Source organism: Dipteris shenzhenensis, chromosome 19 (genome assembly GCF_047967505.1).
Source record: "Dipteris shenzhenensis isolate YYH24624 ecotype China chromosome 19, Dip_SZ_1.0, whole genome shotgun sequence".
Taxonomy (NCBI): Eukaryota; Viridiplantae; Streptophyta; class Polypodiopsida; order Gleicheniales; family Dipteridaceae; genus Dipteris; species Dipteris shenzhenensis.
Window position 1 is genome coordinate 41,330,859 of NC_141614.1, and position 22,888 is coordinate 41,353,746.

General features: G+C 39.9%; 1 protein-coding gene across 2 annotated transcripts; it reads left to right on the top strand.

Annotated features, from left to right (window-relative positions):
* Positions 1 to 5,059: 5,059 nt before the first annotated feature.
* On the top strand, positions 5,060 to 7,656 carry LOC147890485 (abscisic acid 8'-hydroxylase 1-like). Of its 2 annotated transcripts, none has more exons than XM_087390867.1 (9): positions 5,060 to 5,304; positions 5,436 to 5,751; positions 5,875 to 6,030; positions 6,136 to 6,390; positions 6,478 to 6,567; positions 6,670 to 6,748; positions 6,876 to 7,027; positions 7,130 to 7,248; positions 7,343 to 7,656. In XM_087390867.1, the coding sequence occupies exons 1-9, from the start codon at positions 5,084 to 5,086 to the stop codon at positions 7,437 to 7,439; spliced, it is 1,485 nt and encodes a 494-aa protein (XP_087246993.1). In that variant the 5' UTR covers positions 5,060 to 5,083; the 3' UTR covers positions 7,440 to 7,656. The 2 variants fall into 2 exon arrangements, with proteins under 2 accessions (XP_087246993.1, XP_087246995.1); XM_087390869.1 differs by having other exon boundaries at positions 6,921 to 7,027; positions 7,343 to 7,654.
* Positions 7,657 to 22,888: the final 15,232 nt, after the last annotated feature.

Sequence of the window (22,888 nt, forward strand, 5' to 3'; positions counted from 1 at the left end):
TTGTCAAGTATGCTTACTATCATATCACCTTGATTATATTTCATACAATTTTATATGATCGGTAGAAAATATTGAATCTTACATGTGCATGTGGAATAGGTGGATCTCACAAAAAGAGATCTCTGTATCAAGCATCAAGAGGGATAAGGTGGAATCTATTGAAACTGTGTGCTTGCTTGAGAAGCACTTTCCCTCAAGCATTATGATGACTTAGGTGCACTTGCTTATAGACTTAGTTGCGATTGCAGGAACCATTCATAGTCATTTTGGATGTTTTTCCTTGAATGGTTTTTGAAAACTTTGAAGGTATTTGTAAGGCAAAGAGCTAGACCCAAAGCGCAAACATGGCATAGGGAGGACGACTTGAGTAGGAGTCATTAGTATACATCACCGAGTTTCTTACATCCATGGATCCCAATATGCCACATATTTGGAACATCAAGGATGATGATCGTGTCATTGCCAGGTTCCCCAAGGTAAAGGGATTGAAAAAAAGATGAGCAAAGATAAAAGGGAGATATTCAACAAGTTTTGTATCCTCAATAGTCCCGAGATGGAAAAATGGATGGAGAGATATAGAGAGGCCAAAGCAGAAAGAATAAAAGAAAGGACAAGTAAAGGGAACCATATCCACCGGACCATGCTCTTCTCCCCATACACATGTCATGTGATTGGCTACAAGAAGCTCTTTGTAAAGGCGAAGATGATGGAGATGAGATAATCGATCGAGAGCAGGAGCTTGCAGCTAGATGTATGCCACTTGTAAGTTTCCTACCTTTCTACTTAATTTGGGTAGTTATGATGCATCCTCATTGTTTTAATCATGTTTGTTTGTAGTATAAAAAGTACAGTGCATTATGGTCACATGGACAACATTTTTGTGTGGAATACATTGATTTAAGGGGAGTCACCTTTGATTGTGGAGTCACGGCTAACTTTGTACGAGATAGCCGAGGGAGTGCTTCTAATACCAATCTTCTATCCTTGTAGTTAGATTATTGTGGAACCAAATGTGACATCTATGAAGTTGATTTTAGACGATTTAGTATGTTCATTCTTGATGTCAAATGGTTTAGAACTATCTACAATGGTCCCAATGCTATAGTCAGGAGAGACAGTAGTGGCTTCTTTGCCATTGACTCCACTAGCCAATGGAAGTGATGCTTTTGTTCTTCCAAATCATTGTGAATAGGTACATACTAATGAATTGATTAAAAGCTAATATCTTCATTTTTAAACAATTATTGCTAGATGTTCATACATATATATTTATATACTTAAGCATAAATTGATATAATTGATGGCATTTAATTTACATGTTCAACATAGGTGGTCTTTCATCTAGATCATTTGGATCCAATAAGGTGGTACGTGGTCCAAGTTGCTCCTTAAAGCAAACATATTTTTAAAGATAGGGATGTGGATATAGAAATTCCACCAATAGATCCAACTAATGATGCCAATGGATCTAGGGAAGAGGATGATTATGATGATATGGGCTAGGAAGAAGGTGACAATAATCACATGGTAATAGAGGAAGGTGGAGATCAGGACATTGGAGAAGAAGAGAAAGAATTAGAGGGTGAACTAGAGGATCAAGTCTTAGGTAGACATACAATAGAGGATGATGATTTAGGTGATCAATTCTATGTAAACATAGAGATAGACTTATTTGACATGCAAGACTTGGCTCAACAAGATGAAGCTATTGATCTAAATGCTACTGATTGATTGTTTTAACATCAATAAGGCTTCCTATCTTTGGCCATCTCATTTTTAGTGGCATTTTAGACATTTGTATGTTAAGTTCACCATCAATATATGAGTGTTTTGATCTCAATTTTAGTGTACATACTCTTATATTTTTAAATATCTTTCAAATGACCAAACTTGTGATCAAATTTTATTTTGGGTCCTCTTAGAAACTTGTAGTGAGATTTTAGCATTGAATTTTATTTTTTTAAACATATTTTTTAAGGAGTCATGATAGACTCGATGCAAAGCGAGATAGATAGCCCTAGTTACAAACTAAAATAGCAAGGTATCTCTATGAGAATGAAGTTATTTATTACTTAAAACAAAGGAATTGAAATAAGAATATGAGATTTTGAAAGTGTTACAAAAAAATGATTATTTCTAGAAAGCAAGTCCATTGAACATTTGGTTTATATTGTGCATCATGGAAACATCAAATGAGGGAGACCATGGCCCCATAAATCAGCAAACGGCTTGAGGGAGCAATTATTAGTATGTAGGAAAAAGTATGATCCAATAGGCAAACATGAGCCCAGAGATAAGCCTAGCATCCACCTACCCACCTAAAGTCAAATGCATTGAAAACCTAGCAAATGGACAAAATCTTTAAAAAGTTCTTCATCTTGTCCTTTTTTGGGTCTTCTCATGTCCATTGCACCTATAGTGGCTTTGTCCATTCACCCAAGCTTCAAAATTCAAAAGCCCCACCCCTTAGCCTCTCTTTTACCTGATCCTAAGACACATATCCTCATAAATAAATTATCAAACATTAGTTGCCTTCCCCTAAGATACTTTTCTATAGTAAATTATGACCTTGGTTATTAATTATGCATTAAATGCATATAGGGAGCACTCTCAGTTGCACTCTCAGTTGATGCTGACATTCAAGCCAATTTTCCTCATGGATGGTGAGGTGGGTGCCCTTTCCTTCGATCGATCATGATATTGAGACCTACATTAAGAGGCGGCACTTTTTTCTTTGATCAACTTGTGAACAATGGCCATGACTCTTAGGTTTGGGCCTACAAGTAGAGGTGTTGGTGTGTTTTTCTCAAGTCAAGATGAGACCAATTGGCTATGACAAAATGGGTTTGATTGGATACAAGTCGGGCACGCAATCTTATAAGAAAGGAGAAAACTATATACAAGGTCAAGGAGAAATATGTGTAAGAGTTGAGGTTCACGTTTAATATGAAGCCAATGGCAAACTTTGCAATTGAATATATAGAATTATATGGATTTCATTGTTGATACTGATAATTCCACCATTTAGATAGTCTATCCAAGGATATTTCTAAAATGTTTTAAGATAAAAGGTACATTTTGACTTGATTTAAAATATTTTGAATAATTAAAACACCTACTTTTATGGCAAAAATATGGTTACCAAGAATATACCAATCAATATCTGATTTGTTTGCATGGTATACCATATACAAGAAATATTTATGGCATGGAAGATGCGAACCACAAATCATGAAAGAAAACCACCGTTTTGGCCTATTGGCTCTTGTGTGATTGATTTTCTTTCTACAATTCTTGCATGTGGTTTCCATATACAAGCAATATTTATGGCATGGTAGATGGGAACCACAAATCATGAAAGAAAACCACCGTTTTGGCCTATTGGCTCTTGTGTGATTGATTTTCTTTCTACAATTCTTGCATGTGGTTTGTTTGTGCTAGAATAGCTTTCAAATGACATTAGAATTTCTCAGGCTTAATATTTGATTCGTGGTATACCTTTTTTAATAAACTAAATTAAATGAGCTAGCATTTTAAATGCTAATTTTCCTTCTTTCTTTTTGCACTGTAATAGAAGGGATAAGATGGTGGAGATCCCTTTATCACTTTATTACATACATAGTTTAAACAATATGTTAAGATGTAATCCTTCTATAGTGTGAAGGGATTTGATACAGTCTTTCTTTAGCCCTTATTTTCAAAAGTGATGGAAAAATGTCAAACATATATGAAAAAGGAGGCAACGTATGATGAATATATTCAGCTACATAATCTTGAATATCCATTTCAAATGTCAAACATATACGCAAAGATGTAACCGATGATAGATAAATTCATCTTGAATGTCGATTTATTTGTCAATTGGGGTGAGTAACCTTGAATATTTACATAAAAAACAACAAGTTTCTTTGATGATGGAATTCACACCATTGACCTTTTTTAATTGAACGAGTTATGCATTCCTAAGTAGCAAAAGTTTGAATATTTTTTGACATGGTTAAATTTGCGAAGCTTGATGTGCCCATCAAATTAAAATAAATGTCATTCAAACATGAGCCCAAAGATAAGCCAAGCACCCACCTAACCCCCACCCAAAGTCATGCATTTAAAACCTAGCAAATGGACAAAATCTTGAAAAAAGTCTTCATCTTGTCCTTTTTTGGGCCTTCTTGTGTGCATTGCACATGTAGTGGCTTTGTCAATTCACCCAAGCTTCAGGCCCCACACCCCTTAGCCTCTCTTTTACTAGATCCTAAGATGCATCTCCTTGTAAATGAATAATCAAACATTAGTACCTTTCCCCTAATACCCTTTTCTACTGTAAATGCTGACATCGATTATTAACTATGCATCAATGCCTATAGGGAGCACTTTCAATTGATGTTGACCTTCAAGCCAATTTTTCCTATGAATGGTGAGCTAGGTGCCCTTTCCTTGGATTGATCGTGACATTGAGGCCTACAATAAGAGGTGTTGGCACTTTTTGTCTAATCAACATGAGAACAATGGCCATGGCTCTCAGATTTGGACCTGCAAGTGGAGGTGTTGGCATTTTTTTCTCAGGTCAAGATGAGACCAATGGCCATGACAAGATGGGTTTAATCGGATACTAGTCAGGCATGCAATCTTGTAAGAAAGGAGAAAACTATATACAAGGTCAAGGAGCAAGATGTGTAAGCGCTAAGGGTCACCTTTAATATGAAGCCAAAGGGCAAACTTTGCAATTGAAAGGAAGATGAACAAAATTATACCATTTCATTGTTGATACAAATAATACAAAATAATTCCACCTTTTATATTAGTCTATTCAAGGATTTTTATAAATTGTTTTTAACTAAAAAGGTACATTTTGAAAGAGTCGAATTATTGAAACACCTATTTTTATGGCCAAAGTATGGTTATCAAGAATATTCCAATCAATGTCTAATGTCTTGCATGATATACCATATACACACAATATTTAGGATTTAAATCAACGTTACCATTTAAATCCGTGACCAAGATCACTATAAAATGGCCTAACTCCAAACCATTCAATCGACGTCTCCTCCCTGCCAATTGCATCAGATTGCATCCATCCAATATGGAGCAGGTAGATATGCTAGCTTGCACCATCATCTTAGGCCTGCTGCTAGCACTGCTCTTTCTCTCCACGTACCTCTTCCCTTCAAGTATATCCCTTGCAGACGAAAACCAGCATCGACTACCTCCGGGTCCATCCTGGTTCTGGCCTATCATCGGCGAGACTCTCCACCTGCTCACTACACATGACCCCAACCAATTCTTCTCTGCTCGTAGACGACGGTATCATCTATTCTCAGCTCGTTTATTTCAGTCCATTCAACATGTATAGTAGCTAGAAGTTGGTAAAAGCCTTGGTTCACGTTGTACGTACCTTCACCGGATCACGTGATCGAGTTTTGTCCTCTGCTCAGATATGGAGACATGTACAGAACTCATTTGTTTGGAGGTCCCGCTATTGCAGTCACCACACCGGATATGGCTAAATTCGTGCTGCAGTCGACACAGTTTCGTCCCTCCTACTTCAAATCGTTCACGAACGTTTTGGGGCGGCACTCCATTTTGACGGCTGAAAAGTTGCTTCATGCCCAGCTGCGCCGGATTTTCCCGGGGCTTCTCACTGGCTCCGCTTTGCACGATCTCATTCCCTTAATTGACAAGGAGGCCAAGATCATTCTCAACAGCTGGGCATCCAAGGATGTGATACAAACCTTGTCGGAAGCCAAGAGTGTAAGTGTTGAGCTTTTGGAAATCGTCATGTCTAATCATTTTTCCGACGCTAGCTGCGTAAAAATGCCACCAATCGAACCTGCATCCATGTACGCTGATCTATGCATCCGTACACGCTGGTAGTTCACTTTTGCAGTCATATTGCGGGTCGTGTTCCATGACTTCGACCACCTCAGCCCAGCCACTCTGGCTCTCCGAAGGGCTTTCGAGTCAATTATCGGGGGCCTCATATCCATTCCCATCGATGTTCCTGGCTCCGCGTATAGCAAAGCACTCAAAGTAAGGAAATTCAGTAAGTAAATTTCCGTTAGAAATTATGTCACTGAAGCTTACCTTGAAATACTGCTTTGCCGGATATATCTCATATGAGTATCTTTTGGCCAGGCTCGGAAACGTTTATGTTCGTGCTTACAGAAACTCCTGTTAAAGAGGAGGCAGTCGTTGATCGAGCATGGCCAAACTTATGACAGAGACGTGCTCAATGCTTTAATGACGAAAGTGGATGAGCCCTTGAATGACAACCAAATTCTTGACAACCTCATAAGTATCTTGTTTGCAGGCCATGAGAGCTCCAGTCTAGCAATCTGTTCCGCCATGCACGTTCTCTACAATCGTCCCGACCTAATGAAAATTGTCCAGGTCAATATTTTGGTGGTTAACTTTATGCGTCAATTTTGTTTCTCATTGATATCTCTATCTGTGATGATTATATAATTACGTTTTCAGAACGAGCATGAGAAGATCTTAAAGGAGAAAGCATCGAAGGACTCAGACTTAACACCTGACGATCTAAGGAAGATGACACTCACGCTCAGGGTAATCCACCCAAGCCTCCTAGAATTACTAGAAATCACTCAGAGATTCTGAAAGAGAGTAATTCCACTTTTCAGAGTGTAATATCTGCGCACCCTTGGCCAGGTCTTCAATGAGACACTAAGAATCGCAAACATCGCACCATATCTGCTGCGAGAGGCTGCTGAAGACGTCGAGTATGACGGTACGACTTCAAGTGAAGCTCTCATCAATATAGAGGAGTTCTGCTTCATCATCTTCTTCTACTGCTTAATGCAATATATAAGCAAGCATGATCCATGTTATCTTACGTCCATTCTGTACACGCTCAAGCTACTTAGATGAGTGCACGGCTGGCCAACTGCATGGGCATGCAGGATACTTGATTCCCAAGAACTGGAAAGTTATTGTCAGTCTTCGACAGTTCCATCTAGACCCAAACGTTCATGCTGATCCCCTAAACTTCAAGCCCGACCGATTCGAGGTACATTTTGTGAAGAGCAAGTGACGCATCAGCACCCCATTAGCCCTTTGCACTTAATGCAATTAAAGCCTCAATGATCACTAACAAATTTGGTGCTCGCAGGGTTCAACAATGACAAACTCCTTCATGCCGTGGGGAAACGGGCCTCGAATCTGTCCTGGAATAGATCTAGCTAAGGAGGAGTTCCTCATTTTTATCCACCGGCTAATAACCACATACTCGTAGGTCATCTTATCAGTCGGACAACGTGAATCGTCATGGAAGACTGTTGAGGCCCGTATTGATTGATGATGTTGCTCTTGGCTGTGAACTCAGATGGAGACCAGCAGGAGGATTTGACTTGGGAACTGTTTCAGTGGGATGTCAAGCTCAACCGGCTCGTGGATTCCCAATCAAAGTGGCCTATGTGTAGCAGAGGGCTGATTGACAGTTAAGACACATGCAACAAGCACATAGTGTAGTAAATGAATAAGTGTACATGCTTGAAATTTGAATACGTATAGATGTACATCAATTCAAGCTTAGAGTAGTTATGCATGCAACTCGTGCCAAAACATGCTATATATACATGATTACGACACTTATCCTATTTTAAAATTTGTGAATGGATGTTGATGGGGGATAGAAAACCTAATGATCTCTTTTTGGATCCAATTGTTCCTGAAATGAGAACTCGTTTCGTTACTCTGAGTGCCCAATTAAGTCAAAGAAGGTTTGTTGGGTAGATTCTCCATATGGGTCATTTGCATAATATCGTTACATGTGCAATTAGTCTAGCATACTTGCCTCTCTATGTCCTTAATTATAACAAGGGCTCACACATATTTGTACAATGCATTAAGATTTTATGTGCATTCCAAAAAGTAGATAGTTGGAGAGTTTTGGACTTTCAATGGAGGTGAATTGAGCATGAGAGGATATTCAAAAGCTAGCATGTGTTTACATTTTGCTATACTCAAGTAAATGGCCCATAAATAGAAGGTTAATAGTGTATACATTTCTTAAGACATTAATTTGTAGAATAATGCCCAGATAATAGGATTTGTTGAGGATTTATCGCAAACTAGAAAGGAAACCAGCACTATGTTATGGCATTATCATTTGCATGATTGTTTGATCAAATAATATAATTGCTATTTGCGGTGAGGACTCTTTGAGGATTGTGAGTCCTAGTGAGAAATATAAGATAAGCATAACCAATATTGTTAGAATCATTGTAAACTCTTTATTCTCACACATTAAGGCTCTTGCTCTGTGGGTATCTAGCTTTAAGTCTAGGAGGAGTCTAGTAGTCCACACACTTGGTCAAATGATGATGGACATTACCTTCATATCTAGTAAATAGAATACCAACTCGAATTCTCTAATGTAGGACCTTCACCGTGTGTCTACTGTAGAGGAGCCAACTAGAATGTTCCCTATTCCAACAAAAAATGGGATATGCTTCCAACTCTTTATGAGTCCAAGAAACTCCTCAAATTCTGACACTCAAAAACTAGAACAATCAAAGTTTTAGCAACAAGAATGAATATGGTCATGCCTATGTACACGAAATCAAGGACATCAATAATCAACTTGTAGTTGAAGGACAGACTATGAAGCCCACGGATATTATGCAAGTCATCCTAAATGAGCTGGATGAAGGATATGATAATGTAGTCCACAGTATTGTCATTCAAAGGAAAGTATCATCACTTGAAGAAATATAATCTATGTTAGTAAGGAACTCAAGACTTTGGCCATGTAAGCAAGGATTAAAGGCAAATCCGACGAGCAAGAATTTATAACCTCATAATGGTGGAGGAAGAGGTAGAGCATCTCAAAGAAGTATACATCCAAGAAAAAAATAAAACGTAAGGGATTCTCCAAGTTACATGGAGAATATTTATAGCTTTAAATTTTATAGATTCACCCAAAAATAAATATAAATTTCTCACACAAGCTCTAAATTTAGCCCTCCAAGTTCTCAAGTTGATCAACACAAGTCATCTAAGGCTATCATAAGGTTAGAGTTTTAAAATTTAGGATTGAGAAAAATCTATATATGTAGTTTATTAAGTACACTCACACCCATTAAAGCCTAAAAAATGGTAGCATGGGTCAAAGTCCCCACAAACCCCATTCTTCACAAAGTGTTATGCACAACTCCTAAAAAATAGTATTTGAGGTGTGTTATTCAAATGCGCACATAACCGATGGGCATTATACTTTTCACATAGATGAATCAAACCTATGTTGGTTCATGTACAAAGTATCATGCCCATCGTATATTCTTTGGATGGTCAAAGTTGCCACAAACCCCGTTTTCCATCAAGTGTTATGCACAACCACCAAAAAATAGTATTTGAGGTAAGTTATTCAAACACGCACATACCCGATGCACATGACTCTTTACTCATGTCAATTAAAGATATTTTGAGGCTTGTGAAAGTATCATGCCCATCGGGTATGAGCGCATTCGAATAATACAGCATAATCGGGTATGACTGCATTCGAATAATACAACATACACGTGTGCAAAGTATGGTGTTTTATTCAAATGCACTCATACTCGATGGACATGATGCTTTGCATATGTGTAAATATAAGCTATTTTGAGGCGTGTGCAAAATATCATGCCCATCTATATGCTTTGGATGGTCAAACTCGCCACAAACCCGGTTTTTCACCAAGTGTTATGCACAACTATCAAAAAATAGTTATGAGGTGTGTTATTCGAATGTGCTCATACCCGATGGGCACAATACTTTATACAAGCATAAATTAAACCTATGTTGAGGTGTGTGCAAAGTATCATGCACATCAGATATGCTTTGGATGGTCAAAGTTGGCACAAATCTCGTTTTTCATCAAATGTTATGCACAACCGCCAAAAATTAGTATTTGAGGTGTGTTATTCGAATGCACACATACCAGATGGACACAATACTTTGCACTCATATCAATAAAACCTATGTTGAGGCTTGTGCAAAGTATCATGTCCATCAGATATGTTATGGATGGTCAAACTCGCCACAAACCTCGTTTTTCACCAAGTGTTATGCACAACTACAAAAAATACTCTAAAAATATAATATCTGAGGTGTCACTATTCAAATGCGCTCATACCCTATCAGCACAATACTTTGTACATGTGTTAATACAAACTATGTTGAGGTGTTTGCAAAGTATCGTGCCCATTGGGGATATGCTTTGGATTCACCACAAACCCCATTTTTCATCAAGTATTACGAACAACTGCCAAAAAATAGTATTTGAGGTGTGTTATTTGAACGCACACGTACCGGATGGGCACGATACTTTTCACTCATGTCAATAAAACATATGTTGAGGCATGTGCAAAGTATTGGGTCCATTGTATATGCTTTGTATGGGCAAACTCGCCACAAACACCGTTTTTCACCGTGTTATGCACAACCGCCAAAAAATAGTATTTAATGTCTTTTATTCGAATGCGCTCATACCCGATTGGTACGATGATTTTCACACATGTGAATATAGCCTATTTTGAGGTGTGTGAAAAATTGATATGTTTTGGATGGTCAAACTCGCCACAAACCCCATTTTTCACCAAGTGTTATGCACAAAAATAAGCATTTGAGGTGTGTTATTCGAATGCACACATATTCGATGGGCACAATACTTTGCACTCATGTCAATATAATTTATTTTGAGTCCTATACAAAGTATCATGCCCATCGGATATGATTTATATGGTCAAGCATGCCACAAACTCCATTTTTCACCAAGTGTTATCTCAGTGTTATGCACAATTGCCAAAAAACACGCTCTAAGATGTGTTATTAGAATGCACACATAACCGATGGGCACGATATTTTTCACACGAGTCAATCCAAACTATTTTTAGAATTGTGCAAAAGTATCGTGTCCATCGTATATGGTTTGGATGATCAAAGTCACCACAAACCCCATTTTTCATCAAGTAATATGCAAAATTGCAAAAAAAGGTATCTGAGGTGTGTTATTTGAATGCGCTCATATCCAATGGGAATGATACTTTGCAATTGTTTTAATCCAACCTATTTTGAGGTGTGTGCAAATTATCTTGCCCATCGGATATGCTTTGGATGGTCATACTTGCCACCAACCCCATCTTTCACCAATTGTTATGCACAACCGCCATAAAACACGCTCTGAGGTGTGTAATTCAAATGCACACATACCTGATGGGCATGATACTTTGTACATGCATCAATACAACCTATTTTGATCTGTGTGTAAAGCATCATGCCCATTTGATATGCTCTGGATGGTCAAACTTGCCACAACCTCCATTTTTCACTAATTGTATGCACATCCGACAAAAACCCGCACTGAGGTGTGTTATTCAAACACACACATACCTGATGGGCATGATACTTTGCAAAGTATCGTGCCCATCAGATATGCTCTAGATGGTTAAAGTCACCACAAACCCAATTTCTCACCAAGTGTTATGCACAACCGCCAAAAAATAGTATCTGAGGTGTGTCATTCGAATGTTCTCATACCCGATGGGCATGGCGATTTGCGGCAGTATTAAAACATTGTATTAAAATGTTTTGAATGTTTTTAAATCAGCCCTAGGGAATTTAGCTTGGCATCATGATTGTGCTAGGAGGATACACTACAACTTCAGGATAAATGGATGGGATGTATGTTGCAGAGCATGGTACAAGATGCATGGAATCCCAAGAAAATCATTTTATCGATATAGGAAGCAATTCAAGAGTGGTGTGCAACGTTATGTACATGGGAATATAGGGATTGTGAGGAGGACCAAGGAGCACACAGGTTTGGGTAGGGCTCTCATTCAACACTTTAACACTTTGTGGATAATACAACTTGGAGATCTTCTCTCTCTGCATGTAGGAATTGTAGGACATTCTCTCTCTCCATTCTACACCAAAGTATGGCTCGATCATTGGCCAATTAATGGTGCAATATTCACCCAAAGTGTGTATGTTGACCTCCCATCTGTGACATTGTGGAACTGCATAGAACTTGGGATGGGTTCTGAGACATGGATGTGCACATAGGTACTCTTTCAAGAAGATTACATCAAAGAGCTTGGGGCAGTGCCAATCAGGCTGGGGATCCAATTTTCTGACCCAAGCTTTATTAACTTGATGCTGATGAAGGTTGGTAGGGAAGTTGTCCATGGTCCATCCACCTCGAGTTTTCATATCAAGATTTTTGCTCCAGAAATCCTTGATGGTGTCACTGGGAAGTGGTATCACATCAAAATGATACCCATCATTGGAATTTGGCATGGGAGTGAAAATTGGATTATCTGGATCTTGATATTCAAAATCAAATACTGGGTCATTTTTTGCTAATGGAAACACTAGTGTTAGAGGTGATGGTGGGGCAGGGAGAGAATCTGGGAACATGGGGGAGAAATATGGAAGAGTGTTAGTTGTGGGAGGGGAATTAGAGGGGAGGGAGGGAAAAATTGGGCAAATGGTTTGAGCAGTTTGGTAATTCTTGAGGGTAGGATTAGCAAGGGAAGGAAGAAGTTAGGTGTGAGGGGCTCGTAAGTTTGTGACTATTGGGTTAGTTGAAAGCGGTGAGAGGCATGATCAAAGAGATGATGAAGGGAGTAGATGTTAGGCTAGAGCTCAAGGAAGGTTAAGAGGGTGGTACCAAACAGCAAGGGTAAGTGAGGTAATGAGGTTGGAATAGAGAGTGGTTAGATATGGGAAGTTGGATGTGAGATAGGCCGTGTCATCCTCTACCACTTCATTTTGTTGGTGCAATGGGATCATCAGTTGTTGCAAGGGTGGGATGTCAGTTATGTCATGCCTTGTAGATAATAGTGATGGCCTTTATAGCAATGACAACAAACCAGTGATAACCCTAGGGGGAGGACTACCCATGAGGCATACATATGTGATGAAAGCATTCGTCTTGAGTGCTATAAACCCGTCATGGTAGATAGACAGAAGATATTTTTTTCATCTTCGGATAAGTCTTGGCAAATTATGCACAGAGTTTTGGCCCCTATGGAACGTTTTCATTTGATTGTTGGATGAGCAGATATGATCCTAACTTGGAGTTGCTTCCATTGGATAAGCACTCATGCTTTGAGGTGATCTTTCACTTGTAGAGTGGCCACAAGCTCTTAGTACACCACCGTTGTGCATTGTAGTGGGACTTCATTGGTGTTGTCTTTCCATTTCCTCATTGTTGTTGTGCACTAGCAATTGGAGTTCAAGCTTGGAGATGACTATATTTTGGGATTGCATCTCATCCATTTTTTCTTTATACTTATGGTAGATGGATGTATATGCCTCCTTAAGCTTTTTCATTTGCGAGGTGACTTGCACTTGTTGAGGAATGACTTCAATGGTATTGGACCATTGGTCCAAGACTTGTGCTTGAGAAGTGCTAGCCTCTTTAGCGGTAGCAACAAGTTAGTCCTTTAAGATTCGGTAGTCCCTTGTAAGCTCTTCAATGCTGAATGTACGTATTGCCAAAGACTGTTGCATGTCTTCTAGATTTTCTTGGCAATCCTGGAGCTTTTCTTCTTTTTGGATTAGAGTGAGAGTCAAGCTTGTGCCTGGGGTGCCAACTCCTTTTAGTAAGAAAACCCATCAAAATCTTGAGTATGAGATGAATTTAACAATATGCAATGAGTAAAAATTATTCAAATTAACATGGTTGTGTTCTACACTAAAAGAGCTTCAAATATGTCTTTACACCATGAAATTTGGGTACCACATGAAAAAGTTACATTAATTTGAAATGAGATGGGTTTTCATTGTTTAGTGTATTTTTTGTTTTACCCCCCCTCATCCAAAAGACCCCCCCCCCCTTGGGCCTCACATATTATGAAAAATATGTACAAATCTTAAAATCTTGTATATTTTTTAAGGTATATACCTTATATTTTGAGGCCTGGGGGGACATAAAATTTTCATATTTTTCCTTGTGAATTTGAATCTTTTCAAGGAAATCCATGCATATTATATATGGACCTTGTTCCCCCCATACCCTAGATTTTGGACGAGGGTAGTACTTAACATATTACATATTGAGTTGGTGCCCCAGGAGCTTGTGTTAGTTCCTCTATCTATTGAGCATGTGCAGAGGTCAAGTAGTCATAGGAGGTCTATAGGATTGCCGTAGGTTGTACTACTACTGTGAGTTGTATTTGGCTTTGGTGGAGATTGGAGGTCACATCCCTCACTACCTTCTCTTGAGCTTGGAGAGCTTGGTTCATGTGCACTTCTTCAACCTATTTGTCATCTATTTGCACCCAAAGTTCCCTGACCTCTATGACAATTCTATGGAATTGGTCTTCAATTGCTGCTTCAGCCACTTGATGATGGATAATGATAGATGGTGATGAGGATTGGCGATATTGCCGATACAATTGGTGCCCATGTAGCCATCTTGATGATTCTGTAGTACTTGTTGGGGGTTGTTCCAATGGTAAGTCAATCCATTAGGGGAGAATTGGGGTCTCCAAAGGGCCCCCAATTAGTGTTTCCTAATTTCAAGGGGTTAGTGAGGGATTTGAGGTGTACCAATGGGAATGCTCCTTTTTGTGGGGCAATGCCATGTTGAGGTGGCATGTGCATAATGAATGCCAAAGGAAATAGGTGGTTTTAATTGGAAAAACCATGGTTTGTACTGAAAGAAAACCATGCATTTTGAGGAGAAAACCACCAAGTTGGGGGAGGAAGAAGCGTGTGCTTCCACATGTCCTTGAGCACCAAAAATTTAAAATTTTCCTACAAAGGTCCAAAAAAGATATTTAATGCATGGCAAGTGGCCTTGCAAGTGGGAGGAGGGAGGAAATTCCAGGAGAGTGACATGTGGCACTTCACTTCCCAAAGTAAGGACCAAAATAGTGAGTAGCCCCATGTGGTTACCACATGGCACAACCTACCACCACCCACCCACACCGCCTACCAAAAATTATTTACGGGACTGGTGCGCCTGCAGAGAATGGAACCCACAACCTCCTGTACATCATTCAAGAGCCTTGACCACTAGGCCACCAAGCCAATGGTGACACTTCTCCCTACCACGTGAGATATAAAATAGCCCTACTTCTTCATTTGGTGGATCCTTGAGCATAAATGCAAGGCAAAACCATGTATAGTCTTCTAAAACCACCTTGTCATCCTTTATGACCCCTACACATAGGATTGTATTAGGGATACTAATCTTTTCCTAATACATTCCTTACGAGGCCCTTTCAAGACCCCAAATCTCCCCTAATGACTTGGGTACAGTAGTCGTATTGTTGATCTGGCACTAGCTTTTCTTGTGGCTCATTGACTGGCATGGCATTGATGAGCGGTGTTGGTGCCAATGTAGCCTCAGGCTCTAGTTGCTGCTATTGTTGGAGATATATTGGTTGCAATTGTGCGTCGAGCTATAGCATCTCGTGGGGCAATTCCTCAATTCCAACCTCTAGAATAGACATTTCTTCTGAGGTATCCGCATTTGCCAATGTGATAGTAGGAGAAGTTAGTGATGGCTCCCATGCTAGTGAGAAGGGAATGTCCAACTCCTCAATAGGTTTTGGTGACTAGGGCAGAGTCACTTCTTGTTTCTATAGCTCTTTATTGATGATTACAACCAATAAGTGTGGAATTTTATATTTTTTGCCTAATGAACCATCAAGCTTTTTTGTGAAGAATATGACTAAGTGCTGGATCCAGTCTGCCTACTCCGCAAAACAAATGTGTAGGGTGGAAATGATCAATTCTTGCCACACTTAACCCCCAGGATTGTGGATAGCAATTGTGCTACTTCCTTGAGGCGAGGGTTAATGACAGTGCAAAGTGGTTAATGACGGTGCAAAGTAATATCCCGTCCCTATGGAACTTGGTCCCCTTTGTGAGGAGAGGCTGTATTTCAAGAAATTTAGCATCGGAAGGCCTTGTAGGGTATTTTGCACCTTGAGTTGGGAATGAGAAGGCCCTTTGAATTACTGTACTATAGAGGATAATGTTGAGTTGGCTCTAATGTATAGTAATGGTGCCGTACTTACCAACCTATGCATCGTTGGAGTGATATGAATGGAGAAGTTCCCTGATGTACGTGGTCATTGTAGGATTGTCGTCCAAGGATTTTAGGCTCTCATACAAACTGCCCAAACCCCTTTGCTCTAAGAAAGCTTGTGTTGTGTTGGAAAGAGCATATGTCGATGTAGGTGGCCACATAGGCTCCAAGGACTAGACCTCGTCAATGGTTGTGTAGGCCGATGGTGACTGGGGTGGAATTTTTTCTTCTTTTGTTTCCATGTCATGCAGAGAATCCTCCTCACAGCTATCACTCTGAACCACGAATCCATGTGGTCACCGTGGTTGAGAGGAGGTAGATGGCTGCGAACTTTGGAGGGGGTCTCATAGTGGCCACAGGCAGTGGGCTCTTTCTTCGCATCCTCTTTAGTGGCCATGTTCATATGGTGTACCATTGATCATTAGATTAGTTGGCATGTAGGTATGACATTTGTGTGTGTATTGTGAGAGATCTTATTTTTACAGGCAGTCGGCATAATCTCCCATGCATTCCTGTACTGCTATGTCTAGGCTTGGTATTACAAATTCTAGTGGGACCATAGCTTTAACGCTGTACACCAATTGAAAAGGTGTATTCCCTATATTGACCTTGAGTGTGGTTTGGTATGCCCATAAGGTTGCGTTTAGTTTCTCTGCCCAATCAAAATGCTGTGGTTCTACTACCTTGGTGAGGATAATGCATAATATTTTGTTGGTGGATTTGGTCTGTCCATTCCCTTGGCGATAGTAGGGTGTGTGTTTTCTATGGATTACCATAAAGCCACACTAGAGTTCTTGGATAACTTCATTGACAAAATACGTGCCTCTATCCGACATAATTTCAATGGGGCATCTGAATCGGGTGATCACATTCTCATATAAGAATATTTATGTGCTTCTGGCATCTACCTTTTTGATTGCTTTAGCTTCAACCCATTTGGTAAAGTAATCAGTGGCCACAATGATGTAGCGTGCTTGTGTCCCCTTTACTGCTGTTGGATGGATGGGACCCACATAATCAATCCCCTGTGCAACAACTATTGTTAGGGGATTGAAGTCCTTGTGTTGTGGTTTAGTAGTTCGTTGGCATACATCATAGCCTTTGACATATTCATAGGCATCTGCCCAAAGTGTTGGCCACCAATAGCCTATGAGGAGGACTTTTCTTGTTGTGGCTTCCCCTTCAAAGTGTCCTCCTGTAATGCTTCATGGAATTCACTTAGGATTGGCATGATCTCATGAGGCATTACACATCTTCTTAAAACTTGGTCCTTGCCCATCTTGTATAGTTGTCCGACAATGAGTTGATAGGGTGTAGCTTTTAAAATTAGTTTTTTTGCATCCACTACTTTCATTTCAGGGGGTGGTCTTCCTGCGGTCTTCCTACCATTAAGTACCCAATGATATTTTCACACCAATTTGGAAGAGCATCTATCTGAGATAGTGTGGAATCTAGCAAGTCATCTTCTCCTGACTTGACACAAGACATGTGATCGGCAATGTAGTGTTGGGCACCTTTGCAGACCACTATTTTGAGGTTGAATTCTTGAAGCAAGAGGAGCCATTTGGTTATTCTTCCTGTTGTAGATGGATGGTTCACAAGATAAAGCAATGCTGGATGGTCGGTGTAGAAGACAAAATCATTTGCTAATAGATAACATTGAAATTTCTTAACACTATACACCATTGCAAGGGCTTCTCTTTCTGTGGTGGTATAGTTGATCTCTGCATCATTGAGATACTTAGAGACATCAGTATGAACATGAAAATCAATATCCCAATTGGGAGATATAAGGATGGGTGTTGTGATTAGGTGCCACTTTAAACTCAATGGCTTGGTACACTCTTCTGTCCATAAGAATTCCAATAATAATTTGTAAAGTGGTTTGGCTATCATAGCATACTGCAAGATAAATCTTCTATAATAGCTGGCATGTCCCGTAAAGGCCTGTACACCTTTGGAATTTGTAGGAGGAGGCAATTCCATGATGATTTTGATTTTGTCCATGTCAATTGCAATCCCATGTTGAGAAACAATGTGTCCTAAGACAACTCTGTGGGTGACCATGAACTGGCATTTTGTTGGATTTAGGGAGATGCCATACTCCTTGCATTTGATTAGAATTGCTTCAAGACATTTGAAGTGGTCTTTTTTGTTCGAGTGGATGCACAAATCATCCAAGAACACCTGTAGAAACTTATTCAGAAATGACTTAAAATTTGTGAACATGACTCTCTAGAATGTGGCCAGGGCATTACAAAGGCCGAATGGCATGACTCTATAGGAAAATATACCCCATTCTGTAGCAAATGTTTTCGATTGGTCTGCGGGAGAAATTTGCACTTGGTTATAGCCACTAAAGCCATCCAAGAAGTTGTATCGCTATGATCCAACCACCTTTTCCAACACTGTTTCTGTTAAGCACAGGGGTTAGTGATCCCTAATTTGGCAGCATTCCCATTCTTTAAGTTGACACATATTCTTAGGTTCTTGTTGTATTTAGGCACAATGACAATGGGTGAAATCGAATTAGTGTGCTCTATCTCATAGATGAATCCAGAATTTAAGAGTTTTTCCAGTTCGTCTCATAAACCATGGTGCCATATTTTGGATTTGTTTGATAAGGTCCACATACCTTAGGGTGGGCACATTCCCTTATAGGTATCGTGTGTACTACCAATTCTAGTAAAATTCCTTTCATTTCCTTGTATGACCATGCTCAGCAATCTCGATATTCCATTAGGAGTGCTTTGAGATTTGTTTCATCTTCCTATGTAAGCTGTTTCCCAATGAATAGCAATTTTTCTTCCTCTCCTTCAAGTGTGAGGTTTATTGTGCAAGTTTTTTCCAGTCCCTCATAGACTGAAGTCTCTCCAATGCTATCAGTTTCTTGAACTTTAGATTCTCTTAGTGGTCTTGGCATTGCTATGGGGGCACTACCACTTGTGTGGTTCTTGAAGTACTCTGGCACTTCTTGAAGATCAGCCTCCTCTGATGGTATTGAACTAGACTAACATGTGCTATGGGGACGAGGTGTCATAGTATCATTAATCGATTTTTGAGGCTCTTGTGGAATTTCTTTTTCTGAAGTCACTTTATCAAGCTTCAAATCCACACATGTGGCTTATACTTTCGAAACTTCTTACGTTGGGAACTGTGGGGTAACTTTTCCACTGGCAAAGTATTCCCAAGTAAAGGTTCATTTGCTATGCATCCTCCTTTAAGTCCATCAGGGGACCATTCAAGAGGAGGTGGCTCAGATTTTGAGGCAACTGGCTTGGTAAGATACAATTCGACTAGTTTGGACTCGTTTGAACTCATTGAAGTGTTTGGCCTTGGCTTTGCGATGATATCCTCCTCCAACTTTCTTGCGGGATCTTCTACTTTTATTCAACTTTGGATTTTCAACTTTGGGAAGCTTAACCACCATTAGGGCATGCAGAATGGCTAAGTCGTTGTCAAAGACTTGATCTTCAAATTGAGTATTCTTAGCCTCAATTTCAAGATCCCAAGGAAAACATGAGTCCTTATTGGAATGGATAGCTTCTTCAAGTTCCCTGTTCCATTCAAGATCCACCATAAAGAATGGCACCGCTAGATTGATTGGTTCTTCATGTGTGAGGGGAGGATTTACCTTACAGGACCTTGGCATCAATCTGTGAGAAGATGGGATCTAGTGAATGGCAGTTGGCAATGGTTGCCAATGCTTGGATCCAATTATTGACATTGCTTTGTGTATCACCTACCCAGTATGTTATGTTGTTGCAGGGGGACTGATTTGCTTGAGATATTCGTTGAAGAAGTTTCATCCAATGCTCTAGGCACGATTGGTTTTATTTCTCTTGTCCCCACATTGACTCTTATTGTGATGTTGTGATTTTGAATTGTTAGTCTATCAGTTCCCCAATCATGGAGGACTGATGCTTCATGCAACCAAGGACGTCCCGGCAAGATTTGATAGGATTTCTTGGGGAGATCCAAAACTGTGAATTGAAGTGAAAAGCGGACTCCTACAAATTTTGTTGACACACCATTCACTATTCCCAAGGGCTTTGCCCATGAATCATCAGCAAGGCATATATTAAAATTAGCCTTTTACATTGGTGGGAGACCCCATTCATCATAGATCTCCTTGGATAGGACATTTGCACCTGCTCCACCATCCACTATGGCTTGGACTTCATCATATGCCTTATGGATCAAAGGCACAGTGATGTTGTGTATGTCATCTCTCTCACCTATCCGCATAGGGATATCTTCTATGTCTTCCATAGGTGGAGGGGGAATTCACTAGTTCAATTCATCCATTGAAACTCTCCCAAAGATTGGGACAATTCCGTTAGAGGATTCCAATGGGAATTGGCACAGGGCAACTTAGAATGCTAGAGAATGTGGCTCCTTCAAGTTGGCATGGCGGTACATTCTAGTGTGGATTTTGTTACTAGAATAGAGGCTAGAGTACAATGTCAATACTCGGTAGGGCCAAGTCAGGGATAGGATCTTGTGCTTGCTTCTCAGCCTCAAATTGAGCTTGTTACTTTTGCACCCATTGTTGAAGTGCCTGAAATCGAGCCTTCTCCACTTCTACATTCGGATATGGAGCTTCTTTTATTTGAGGCTCAGGAGTTGATGTGGATGAGCTTGGTTGTTCATTGCTTGGTGGAGGTAGAGGCACTTGTGCTTTCTTTTGAAGAGGTCGTCTTGTCAATTGAATTGGAATATTAGGGTCCTTGGTGGCCTCTTTTTACTAGTGTGTAAGTAGTCATTGATGAAAGTCAAGTAGTAAGGTGAACCATTGATGCTGCGGGTCTGCGCATAACCCCATATATCTGCATGAATCAAATCAAGAATACCTCATGCTTGAGAGGTACTTCTGCCAAATTTGGTTCACTTTTGTTTGCCGAAGCAGCATGCTTCACAAACTTTTCCAAGAAACTATAGCTTTGGAATTTTGATTGCCATATTCAGATTCTTGAGATCTAGCAAGCTCTTGAAATTGACATGACCATATCTCTTATGCCATTTTATGGATAGTGGCATCTATTGTGGTTGAGCTAACATAACATGCATATCCGGTACTGTATCTAGCATTTTGTACAAGTGTTCTTCCTTGACACCTTTTCCTACTAGCTGAAATCATCTGGAATTGTCTCTGATAGTGCATTCATCTCTCTTGAAGATGACTCTGTAGTTGTGTTCCATCATTTGACCTACTGACAAGAGGTTCTTGCCGAGCTTCGGAACATAGAGTACATATTTCACGAATCCTTTCGTACTAGTAAAATTGTTCTAACGGTTTCATCTCTATGAACCATTCCTGATGATTTGTCATGTGAGATGATGCACCGCTGTCAATATACCAAGGATCTTGATCTACTTGGCCGACTTGATAGCTAAAATCCTCTTTTGGATTGCAATCCATGTCTAGGTACACTGTATCAGTTTGCTGCATTTCCTTGTTTTCAAGAAACATATTCCCATGTTCATTTGCAAAATGAATGTGACTAGGATGTCCACCACGATGATCTCCTCTGCCGTGGAAATTCCCTCAATTGGGACTGGATTGACCGCCTTGGTCGTACTACTTCTTGTGACAATCTCTTTCATAGTGTCCAAACTTATGATAGTAGTTGCATTGATGTTTGACACATTGGTGGATGCATTCCCTCGTCCTTGGAATCTTCCTCGGTTGGAATGATTTGATGATTATGATGTTGCTGATGCTGATTCTGACTTTGCTGATGACTTTGTTGCTGATGATGATGACCACTTCTCTGGAATGATCTACCTCTGCCTCTACCTCTGCTTATGTTTGAAGCTGTGAATGCTTGATCATTAGAATGACCTTTGCATGCATGAATGGCCTGAGTCATGAGTTCTTCACCAAGTAACACTGACTGAAGTTCTTCTAGTGTTAGAATTTGTCGTTGAATGGCAATACTCTAGACTAGATTCTCGTATCCCTCTCCTAGTCCATTGAAAATGACTTGAACCATTTCTACTAGATTCATAGTCTCTCCTGCTGCTGCGAGTTGATTGTTGTGGTCTTTGATCCTCAATACATAAGCATGACCGGTTTCGTTGCTATTTCAGAAACTCTGGTTGATTTGGTTTCTCAGTGTGAAAATCCTGGAAGTGTTCTTGGACTCGTAGAGAGCTGCAAACATATCCCATGCTTCTTTTGATGTCTTGACGGTGTTGGGTTATCCTAGCATGACATCTTGCACATTCTACTTAATCAGATGATATGCATATTTATCTTTCTTATCCCATTCTACCTGTGCTCGGGCAATGGCAAGATCTACTACAGGTGCAGAAATTGATTGTGTAGCTGGAGATCCTGTTGTAGATCCCATTGCTGGTGTTGTGACAATATGTGGAGTAGAGCTACTGCTAGTTGGATCATCCAATCGTCTAGGTGTAGATCCATCGACATACTCCCATTTGTCCTGAAGTACAAGAATGGTCTCCATTCAATATTTCCATGTGCCGTAATTGGAGTTGTCTAGCTTAGCAAATGCCTCTAGATTAAGGTTGCTAGTCGTAGACATGGTGCAAGAAATGTACTCAAAGTGTCGTGAAAATCACTGTCTGAATCAACTACAAAACACTGACTATAGCAAGTGAAGTCTGAACTGTCAGTGAAGGTAGAATTGCAATATATAAAATCTAGCCTGAATTACAAGGCTTGTGGCAAATGATGCTGGGAATAGCCAAGAGGCTTTACAAGGATGAAATGAGTGCACAATGCTGTGAAATAGCTGAATAGGCTTTACAATGATGGCATGTGTGTGTGAAATCAAATCATGTGCTACCTGCCCACTGATCAATCAGTAATGC